The sequence below is a fragment of the Solanum verrucosum genome, unplaced genomic scaffold (genome assembly GCF_900185275.1).
Source record: "Solanum verrucosum unplaced genomic scaffold, falcon-dt-bn FXZP01000165.1, whole genome shotgun sequence".
Classification (NCBI taxonomy): Eukaryota; Viridiplantae; Streptophyta; class Magnoliopsida; order Solanales; family Solanaceae; genus Solanum; species Solanum verrucosum.
In genome coordinates, this window is record NW_026020340.1 from 2,204,301 (window position 1) to 2,215,896 (window position 11,596).

The following is an 11,596-nucleotide window of genomic DNA, read 5'->3' on the forward strand; positions in this document are numbered from 1 at the left end:
AATGATAAAAATTATTTCTTCTATTATATTTTAATATAATTAGTGTATAATTTTTTTGAAATTATGAGACCCGCTTTACTTTTATAAATCCTTCTTTTAGTTGAATTTATCTTTTTTTTTCCTTTTTAATATCATAAATTGTCCAACTTAATAAAATAAAGTTAAAAAAAATTTCATGGCTCATCAGTTATCACAATTATTATTCTTATGTCTTAATTTTCCCCACGCTCTTAATAAACTATGTTATTGCCAATTTGCCAACATTTAACTATTTTCTCAGTATCAGTTTATATGATGTAGTTTAACTATAAGAAAGAGAGATCTTTAAAATTTGTGGTCTAATATAAGTCATATATATTCGTGTAACTATAAATCATTTCTTTACATATAAAAATGTATCATTCTTTGAAACTAACTAAAAAGAAAAATGTTATATAAATTGAGATAAAAATTATATTTTTGCCTTCACCATACATTATGTTAAACCAAATTCCATCACTCTCCCTCTTCCTTAGAATACACCTCATAAGCCTTCAAAATTCTTGAAATGGAAGAATATAACTACAAAAAAAAGTTGTAACAAGAAGCTTTTTTTCCCTCAGTGTTCGGTACCTACATTGGAGCCTGACTATTCTGAATTCGCACTAGGTAAGGCTCTATTCAAGGAAAAACGCTCCTTACCAAGGATTTTTCTATACACAGGACTCGAATCGAGACCGAAAGAGCAACCCATTGCATCACATTCTTTTTTCAACACAAACTAGTACTAACTTAAAATAAACCTTTGCATAAACACATAATATTTTGTATAATATTTAAGTATATCATAAAATATCTTAGACACACTTCCTCGTTTCTCTAACAACTATTCCCATTCTTTAATTTTCTTTCCTACCTCTCAACCCCCCACACATATAATCACCAAAAAATATTATATATATATACAACACACATACTTAATTATAGTGCCAACACACACACACACAAAAAAAAACTTATAACATGGATTCTCCTATTGATGAAGTTCCAAAAAATATGTCAAAAAAGAAAGAAAGTGATCCATTAATTATGGCCACAAAAATTAATATTTCATCTGATTATAATGATATTAATGATGGAATTTATTTAAGTTGGAAGGATTTATGGGTAAGTGTGCCAGATAAAAAAGTTGGAAGAAGGCCAATACTTGAAGGGATAAGTGGATATGCTCAACCTGGTGAAGTTTTGGCTATTATGGGGCCTTCTGGTTGTGGCAAATCTACACTTCTTGATGCATTGGCAGGTAATACTTAGTCTGTCTCTAACTACATGTTCATTTCGACAAATCAAGAAAGGATAAATTTCTTTTTACTATTATACTCTCAATTAATTACTTTGAAAAAAAATATAATTTCTTGAAAATTTTAAGTTTTTAATTCATCAACTTCATAATTAATAGGGGTAAATGGTAAACTTACTATGTCAATCATTGTTTTCTTAATATGTGTGTCAATTTAAAAGTGGACAAATACTACTTTATATTGACAGAATAGATTGGGACTTTTCTAAACTTGTCGAGTTTTATTTAGTGCATATTTAAATTTTAGGTTGGTCAAACTAATTATTTTGAATTTGGTAATTTGATAGTCTTGATCGATCTTTTTAAATGATGATGTGATAAAGAGCGTGAATATACTTTCTTGTAAGCGCATAAGAGAAAGGAAAATGGATTATTTCAGAATGTGTTTTTTGTTTTGGCCAAATTAGTTCTTAATATACATTGCTTATTTTATTCATAATGTGTTTTTATTATTTGTTTCAACAATATTATGTTTCTTTTCTTTTTCTGGATTATGAAATTTAGTTGGAACTTATTTTAATTTAGCCAAATTAAGATAAGGTCTAGCCAAAAAAAAATAATGAAGTTCTAACATGGTATTTTCTATATATATATATATATATAAAAGACAAACAAATTAAATTGTGCATTTTATTTTTAATGGAACGGCTATTTAAATTGGCACAAAATAACCAACTAACAAAAACAACACATTTTAAGGGATGAATGTTTTTATTCTCCAATTTAAGTATTTATATAAATCTATTAAAATCTTAACAAATAATAGATGTGAATTCATAACTTTAAAAGTATAATGAGTTTGTTGATAAGAATTTTAAAAGTTGAACCTATTAAATTTAAATTCTAAATATGCTTTTGAAATGTGAAATATTTTGCGCACCAAACTATCTTTTTTATTGATCTAAAATGAGCTTAAATGGAGTTATATGACCAGTAAGCTCGAGATAGTTGTGTGTAGTAGTAGTAGTAGTAATTACTTTGTTGTTGTAGTCCAAATTCTTGATTGGAATATACTCAATGGTCCGACTAATATGAATTTTCACCGATTGTGTAGGCCCAACTAACGAGTAATTAAAATACTCTTCACTATGAGATTTTTAAGTTATATATTCAGTAACGAGGTTATTCTTATCGAAAGAAAGTCAATTAACACCCTTTTATCGAATACATTAAACAATATGCTTAGTTGAAATGTATGTGTTTTAATCTCCTTAAAATGTATCAATTTGACAATCCGTCTAGTTAAAATAATGGCTCCACCATTATGTCCATTTCCAAAAAAAAGTTTTTATTTTCCCACCATATATTTATATAAGTGAAATTTGAATTAGTTTCTCTCCCTAGTATTAAGCATCTTTATTTTAAATCTTAATTAAGAAAAGATTTACTTTTTTATTTTAATTATTTTTTGGTGTAAGGGTAGAAATAATATTTGGTGAATTGGTGAGCTAGTCCAACAAAATTAAGCAGCTGATTATATGGTTGGTGACCAAGGTGTCTTACTTTAATATTTTACAAAAATATTTAAGTGTACTATAGTATATAAAATCAGTTGACAAATTTCCTAGTATCGATGAGGTGAAAACTATATATTATAATAATTTGCGGGTGATATCACATTCGAAAATTTAATTTAATTTAGTATACAAGTAGGTTAGCGGCTTATCTCCTAAGCTAATTAGTCATTACTTAATTAAGTAATTATAATATATAGTGATTGGATTATTGATCAATATCAAAGAAAATAGGAATTAAGGACGGATAAATTATGTAGTCAAACAATAATTTCTCGCTAGTCATTAAGTTACATTGATCCAAGGGTAGTCACTCGAACATTTTTCATCAATAGAAAATAATACTACATAGTGCGTACATTGGTCAAAAACAACTCTTTTGAGGTATATATACTAAAATTTTGAACATTTTAAGCAAAATTCCTAGTTTCGTCACTATTAAGTCATACTTAATGATGGATTAGTGATAGATTATATCGAATTATATTAGCTACAAGCTATTTATATGCGATTGCAGGTAGATTAGCTTCAAACACAAGACAAAGTGGAGATATACTTGTCAATGGACGCAAACAAGCACTAGCTTTTGGAACTTCGGTATGGATATTATTAATTATATATATTACACGATCAGTGTAGTTTAATCTATTATATTTTAATAATTAATATGATAATGTTAATTGTTTGTTTACATTATCGGTGCATATATAAAACTAAAATTTACTTCTTACGAATATAATTTAAGTTATATATGCATATAGTATAAAGATCTTTATTTACATTATCAACATAATTTAATCGATCAGAGTTCATAACATGTTACCGACCTATAACCATTTAATCTAGATTATAAGTTAAAGCTATTGGGATAATTGCATTTTTTATCCCTCAATTATTGATAAATTTTAATTTTGTTCTTTATAAAAATTGATTAAGCATATTCAACCTTCAAATTACTAAATAGTGTATTTTTGAACCCTTTATACAAGAAATATACCTTAAGAGGAACTTAAAGTACGGATTAATAATGCACATAGTATCTTGATATTTGAGGGACTAAACTTGCTAATTCCACAAAGCTATCATACATAGTTACATGTAAGTATCTTTTAAACGACCTAATCCCGATTCTAGTAAACATATATTTTTTATATTGTCGGTGCATAGGACTCAAGACTCTTTTTCAACTAAGGTCAAATGCACTTAATATAACAAGAAATCACAAGGACCAAAATAGCAATATCTTGATATTTGAGGGACTAAACTTACTAATTCCTCAAAGCTATCGTACATAGTTATATGTAATTATCTTTTAAACAACCTAAATCTCAATTCTAGTAAATACAATTTTTACATCGTCGATGCATAGAATTCAAAACTTTTTTTCCCCTTCCTATAGGCCTATGTGACTCAAGATGACACACTAATAATGACAACATTGACAGTAAATATACCTCAAGAGGGACTTAAAAGTCAAAATTGGATTAAAAGTGCACATATATATCAATCAACTGAAGGTTAAATGTGTTTAATTTAACCAGAAATCACAAGGACCTAAATAGCAATATCTTAATATTTTGAGGGACTAAATTTGCTAATTTTCCAAAGCTATCGTACAAAATTACATGCAATTATCTTTTAAACGTCTTGAATCTCAATTCTAGTAAATACATTTTTTACATCGTCGATGCATAGAATTCAAAAGTTTTTTTTTTTTTTTTGCTCCTTCCCATAGGCCTATGTGACACAAGATGACACACTAATGGCAACATTGACAGTAAAAGAAACAGTATATTATTCAGCTCAATTACAACTCCCTCAATCAATGTCATTACATGAAAAGAAAGAAAGAGCAGAAGAAACAATAAAAGAAATGGGATTACAAGAAGCAATGAACACAAGAATTGGTGGATGGAGTTTAAAAGGATTAAGTGGTGGACAAAAAAGAAGAGTTAGTATTTGTATTGAGATTTTAACAAGACCAAAATTATTGTTTCTTGATGAACCTACTAGTGGTTTGGATAGTGCTGCATCTTATCATGTCATGAATAGAATTATCAAGATTGCACAACAAGATATGAGGACTATTGTGGCATCAATTCATCAGCCTAGTAGTGAAGTTTTTGAGCTATTTGATAACCTTTGCCTTCTATCTTATGGTAAAACCATTTATTTTGGCTCAAGTTCCAAAGCAAATGAGGTATGTATGTATATTGTTAGAGAACTTTAACCTTTAATATGTTTGGTACGATTAAAGTCATTTTCAAAAAAATATTTAATTCTGGTGTTTGGTTTTCGGCAAATTAAATGTTTTCAATCATAAGGGAAAATGACTTCACTTATGGCCTAAGGCGAAAGTCATTTTTCTTATAACTATCTTAACTTTTAATTTTTCCTTACTTGTTATGACAATAAAAATGTTACCTTATAACATGTAGGTCATATATAGTTATAAGTCGTAGAATCAATTAATGATGCTTGCGTTAGGGTAGATAAGACTGGCTGCATCACACTCTCTTGGAGTGTGTCCTTTCTGTAAAAATCTTGCTTGAACGCAGGATGCTTCGTACGTGGGCCATCCTTATTATTATTTTTACTCAAAGGTTTCATCAAAATGCTCTCGTACTTGCTAATATTTTTTTATTGTTTTTTTCATACTTGCTAATATTATTATTAATTTTTAGCATATATTTTCTCACCAATCTTTATAATTCACCAATTATCAAATCATTTTCATAAAAAATGACTTCTGACGTACCAAACATAGTTGTTCAATTGCAATCTAATGGTACAATATTGAAGGATTTACTAATGGATCTTCACCTATTATTTTTTGCTCTTAGTTTTTTGCGGTCAATGGATTTCCTTGTCCATATATGAGGAACCCTTCTGATCACTATCTTAGAACAATTAACAAAGATTTTGATGTAAGTTAGTTTTTTTAATTACAATCAATTATGTATTTTTAAGTAAGGAAAAAAGGTCTGAAATATATCCGAACTTTGACCGAAATTGTTGTAACAATATCGAACTTTGGAAAGACACTATTTAATAGTGTATTTTAAAGGTATGTATGTGCTCACGTGGACATCAGAAATATTGCATCATTATAAATAGTAATGTGTCTACGTGGGCACATATGTACCTTTAAAATACACAATTAAATAGTGCAGGGAGTAAAAGGTCCTCTATAAAGTTTGATATCGTAACAACAATTTCGGTCAAAGTTAAAGTATTTTTCAGACCCTTTTCCCTTTAATTAATTTAGTACAAGTTTTATGTCTTATTAATCTTTGAAATATAATATTGTTTGTTTGATTAATTTAGGATATTGAGGAAGGATTTGGCAAAAACATAATTACCTCAGGCAAAGCAATTGACACTCTTGCTATGTCATATGAATCATCAGAGGCTTGCCTCAATGTTAGGCAAAAGGTTCTCACAATTTGTCAAAAGGTAAAAATATCTTCGAAATTCATCGCTAAATAGCTCGTAGCAAATTTTAACTTGTTTTCATGTGTCTATGTAGTAGAATGGACGATTGCTCGAAAATAAGGGAAGTCAAGCAGGGTTCATCACACAATGCAAAGTTCTAACGCAAAGATCGTTTATCAATATGTATCGTGATTTAGGCTATTACTGGCTTCGATTACTTATTTATCTTGCACTTTGCTTGTGCATTGGCACTATCTTTCATGAAATTGGCTCTGATTATGGTTCAATTCAGGTAAATATTCATTTACGCTATCAATATATTTTAACTAGTTATAACAAGTAAGGTAGTTATTTTCTTTTTTTTTTTAGAAAAATACTACATTCATTTAATCTATAAATGGACAATTACCTATATATATAATAATTTTTTAAAGTCTATCTAACTTATAGAATGTTGAACTCATTAAGTAAATTAATGAACTACTGTTTCCGTCCCAAAATACTTGTCGCGGTTTGTTATTCGAGAGTCAATCTATATCAACTTTGATCGATATTTTAAGATTTTTTTTTCATCATCATATTTATATGAGAAAAAATTGCAACTTACAGTATTTTTCGTATCGTTTTTGAATATCTAAATTTAGTTTTAAAATATCAAATTAATTAGTCTTATCTAATTTAGATTCAAAAATTAGTCAAATTAACTTTTGAGAAGTGAAACGTGATATCTATTTTGGGACGGAGGGAGTAATTAAATGCACCTTTAGCACCAAGAATTGTGGACCAAGGATCATGGTGAAATTAATGCATATGACTCCTCCAGGCTTAACTAGAATTTTCAAGTTCGAGCCTTAAAATGGAAAAAATCCTGATAGGGAGTGTGTTTGATGCACCCTTTTAATGTGACTTACGCGAGATGAACCTGAATTAATTAATCGAGATCTCAAAACAGATACCAGACATCGAATGAGAAACATAGAAAAACACTTTTTTTTCAAGATGTGATGAATTTATACATTATATAATTCTTTCCCTTAATTGGCAGGCTAGAAGCTCAATGCTTGTATTTGTGGTTGGCTTCTTAACATTCATGGCAATTGGTGGATTCCCTTCTTTTGTAGAGGAAATGAAAGTAATATTCTTTTGCCCCATCTTGTCCATTATTTTTTTCTATATTATTATAACATGTTCGTTACGTTAGTATTTATATTCGATTATTAATTAATTATACGTACCATAATGATCTGATCGTGTAAATTTCAGCTTTTTACGCGAGAAAGGCTAAATGGACACTATGGTGTGGGTGCATTTGTGATTGGCAACACATTATCATCAACACCATTCTTGTTATTGATCTCTTTGGTTCCTGGAGCTGTGGCTTACTATCTTGCTGATGTTCAAAAAGGGATTGATAAATTTGCCTATTTTGTCCTAATGTTATTTGCTTGCATGATGCTAGTTGAGAGCCTAATGATGATTGTTGCAAGTATTGTCCCTGACTTCCTCATGGGAATTATAACAGGTAAATGAGCGAGTCGAGTCAAATTTGAATGAGTCACAAAGTTACTATCAGAAAATCGCTAATTTTAGACAGACGTCTCATCAGAATTTGGCTCGTCAATTAATATTGTAGATGAGTTAAATTTTGATAGATATCATAAGAAATTAGTGATTTTCTGATAGTAAATATCATCAATAAACATAATATAATCCGCCGTAAACTGTTTGGGCAGATCATATGGATTGGGTCTAAATGAGATAATTGAGTAGAAATAGTCGTAATCATGAATTTCAAATTTCAGAGGTGAAACCCCATGACAGTATGCTAGAGTTTTATCTATGAAAATTTGCTAACTCCATGAGAGTGACTAATTGATAATTATAAGGCTGAAAAATGACTATAGGTAAATTATACCTCAAAAAATAATGTGTCATAATTCAATTTGTCCAAGAAGATCAAACTTAAAAAAAAAAAAAAAAAACTAATGTACTTTTCTTAAATTCCAAATTTCAATGATTTTTTGTTGTTGTATGTGTGGTTATTGCTTGTGTCTTGACCCAATTGTTTACACTATTTTGACATGTTTCGATTCATCAATACTTTATTGAGTTGTTTCGGGTTCAATCCTTTGAACAAAGTCAATAAACATGTCATAACTTATATTGCTCGGATATGTTTTCCAAAAATACCCCCACATTCATATATATATATATATATATATCTACTTGATCCTTCAAATATAATGTCTTTTTAAGGACTCAATCCGAGCAATAACCAACCCTATTTAACTCGTGTATATATATTAGACGAACTACTTTAAAAAATGAGCTGATTTTGTCATCTCTAAATTTACAGGTGCCGGAATTCAAGGAATAATGATGCTAAATGGAGGGTTTTTTCGATTGCCAAATGAACTTCCAATGCCAATTTGGAAATATCCAATGTACTATTTAGCCTTCCACAAATATGCAATTCAAGGTTTTTATAAAAATGAATATGAAACTTTTACATATTTTACTAAAAGTGGATTGGCTATAATAGTTACTCGTGATGAAATATTGAGAGATATCTTTCAAGTAGAATTAAATTATTCTAAGTGGGGAGATATTGTTATTGTTTTTGGGATGGTGATTTTATATAGGTTAATTTTTCTTAGTATTATTAAGGGTAAAGAAAAGTTTAGACCTATGGTAAGAGGTTTTAAATATTGTTGTACCACATAAAATAGATAAATAGTTTATATATGGACTTGTAATTAGTGATATAATGTTTGAAAGTTTGAATAAGTTTAATTGGTCTTTAATTTTTACCTTTGTTGCTTTTTTAATGAAAATATTCAGACATATTTTGGTTGACATAAGTTCTATAATGTTTTTATCTTCGAAAGCTGAAAGCGGTATAAATTGTATAGTATTTTTATATTGAGTGTTAAAAGTTTACTGTGTCTTACATAACTTGTGTTGATGTTGTGATATATATGCCTAGCTAAAGGTAAAACTTTGCCTAGCAAAATCTAAAGTTATGTCGCATTAAAAATATTTAAAGGATAAAAATTAAAAATCGACTCAAAATATAAGCATTATTTGTGCGAATGACCCAAAATTAAATTCTACCCAAATAAGATATCAACTGTCAGTAAGGTTTTGTCTTAATTTTTGAATGAACCATTTACTTGTTATTCTCACGTTTTACTTAAATGTAATTTCATATAATTTTTCAAATTCTCAAATCACAAAATAAAAATACACAAAAATTAGAAACACAATGTAAAAATTAAGAATAATGTGCAGAATCAAATATCAAGTAATACCAACAAATAAAATAGAACTTAGAAAATCATATAAATTTGCAGTAAAATTAAAGAATAGATAATTAAATAATTAATAAAACTATAATGTTTAATATCAAACTAATCCTAAACCTAAACAAAGAAAAAGACAAAACACAGGGGACTGGGGGTAACATTAATTAGTTGGTACTTGGTAATAAAAGAATCCTAAATGTGGAAATAATAAACCTAACGTTGAATCTTACTACCTCCGTCCACTTTTAATTGTCATAATTTTCTTTTTATAGTCAAATAATAATAACTTTAACTAACATTTTACGTACTATGTATTTTTTCATCATATTGATATGCAAAAAATTGGAATTTATAGTACTTTTCGTATAATTATTGAATTTTGTTTAAAATATCAAATTAATGTAATCTAATTTAACTTTGAAAATTAGTCAAATTGACTTTCGAAAAACGTAACATGGTAATTAAAAATGGACAGAGAGAGTAGTTAGTTTTAGATTCTTAAATATTAAAAAATTAAATTACGAATAAGGAAAGATTTAATAAATTAGTTGATTTTTAAGTCCTAAATAATTATTAGAAAACTTATTAATGACAATTTTATCTATAGTAGATTAAGGGCAAAAAAAATTATAAGCACCTTCATGTTTTAATATAATATAGATTATAATTATAATATTGAGCAGTCTTTTCTTATCCAATAAAAAATAACTAAAATTTTCTTCTATTAATTTAGGTTCTTTTTTATCCCCCCAAAAAATAAAATCCCCTGCCTCCCTTAAAATCTTCGTTCAAACCCTAATACCCAAAAGACATTCCTCTGAGATTTTCCTTATGCAAAATCAGTAAGTAAGTATGGAAACACTCTTAAACTTGACGTGATTAATCGTTTCATTTTGAACTACATGTGATTATTCGTTTCATTCTGAACCATTGACAGAGTTTAACTAGATTATTCGTTTCATTCTGAACTACTCTTTTAGAAGTGTGAGACTCTTGAAAACAAAAAGAAGCTTATCAATAGTTTGAAAACGAAACTAATACTGATTCTCCGTCTAATTTACCCATATTATTCATTAAATTTCGATTTGATACATTGTTTATTGGTCGAGTTGATGAACAAGAGCGAGTTCATAGCAGATCACTACAGATCAAACTTTTCCATTCAGCTACATACATGTCACCGGAAAAGTTTTACCGTGTTTTGGAAGATAATCTCTGCAAAAAATTATGGGGTGAAGTGTTTGATGAGAATGATCGTCGAGTTTTCATTGAAGATATGATTGAAGAAATTCATGAAATTATTGGCGATGAGTGTAACAGGGGTCGCCAACGCTTGGATGTGAGCGTTCATATGATTTTATTCGTATCAGACTTAGTGAAGCTGATATGGAAAATGGAGAACGATGAGAATGCTGATTGTATCATTTGTTTCGAAGAACTTGGAAAGGAGAGGGAGAGAATATGCATGCCATGCTCACATATGTTTCATGAAGATTGCATTACAACTTGGCTACAGATCGGACATTCTTGTCCTATTTGTCGTTATGATCTCCGAGCTATATAAGTATAGAATTTGAGCTAGAATAGATTCATATGAAATAACGTATTATTAATGTACTGTTCATTTTTTTATTATTTTGAAGCCACTTTTTTTATATTTATTGTTCTGTCCTGATATGTGTTGTTAATTATGTTTTGATTATTGTTCTTTTTGCTCTCTTCTAGTAGGCTGTGCACTCTTTCCTTCTTACCTTGGGATCCATGAATAAGTTTCGTGTTTAGGTTTCTAACAAGTTATACATTGTACACATTTTATAATGCTCCAAGTTGCCCGATAACGTTTTCTGACTTTAACCTTGAGGACAAGGTTCTTTTGAAATATTGTTATACCACATAAAATAGATATATAGTTTATATATGGACTTGTAATTAGTGATTTAATGTTTGAAAGTTTGAATAAGTTTAATTGGTCTTTAATTTTTACCTTTGTTGCTTTTTTAATG

At 28.6% G+C, this 11,596-nt stretch overlaps 2 protein-coding genes across 2 annotated transcripts; both read left to right on the plus strand.

The window, feature by feature from the left end:
* Positions 1-1,002: 1,002 nt before the first annotated feature.
* Positions 1,003-9,024, plus strand: LOC125837221 (ABC transporter G family member 1-like). Its single transcript, XM_049516377.1, has 9 exons — positions 1,003-1,282; positions 3,371-3,450; positions 4,589-5,053; positions 5,697-5,780; positions 6,181-6,309; positions 6,386-6,580; positions 7,334-7,420; positions 7,552-7,810; positions 8,645-9,024. Exons 1-9 carry the CDS (start codon positions 1,003-1,005, stop codon positions 9,010-9,012), a joined length of 1,947 nt encoding a protein of 648 aa, XP_049372334.1. The 3' UTR covers positions 9,013-9,024.
* Positions 9,025-9,571: 547 nt separating this feature from the next.
* On the plus strand, positions 9,572-11,157 carry LOC125836983 (probable E3 ubiquitin-protein ligase RHY1A). The gene is made up of 2 exons (XM_049516123.1): positions 9,572-9,592; positions 10,615-11,157. The coding sequence occupies exons 1-2, from the start codon at positions 9,572-9,574 to the stop codon at positions 11,155-11,157; spliced, it is 564 nt and encodes a 187-aa protein (XP_049372080.1).
* Positions 11,158-11,596: the final 439 nt, after the last annotated feature.

What these genes read in the sequence shown, in the direction of transcription:
- LOC125836983 (XM_049516123.1), top strand. Translation starts at nt 9,572, where the DNA reads ATGTGCAGAATCAAATATCAA. An exon ending in TGTGCAGAATCAAATATCAA is followed by an intron (nt 9,593 to 10,614) that starts GTAATACCAACA and finishes GCTTATCAATAG; the next exon opens with TTTGAAAACGAAACTAATAC.
- LOC125837221 (XM_049516377.1), top strand. Translation starts at nt 1,003, where the DNA reads ATGGATTCTCCTATTGATGAAGTTCCAAAAAATATGTCAAAAAAGAAA. An exon ending in CAATTAACAAAGATTTTGAT is followed by an intron (nt 5,781 to 6,180) that starts GTAAGTTAGTTT and finishes TGATTAATTTAG; the next exon opens with GATATTGAGGAAGGATTTGG. An exon ending in TTCTCACAATTTGTCAAAAG is followed by an intron (nt 6,310 to 6,385) that starts GTAAAAATATCT and finishes TCTATGTAGTAG; the next exon opens with AATGGACGATTGCTCGAAAA.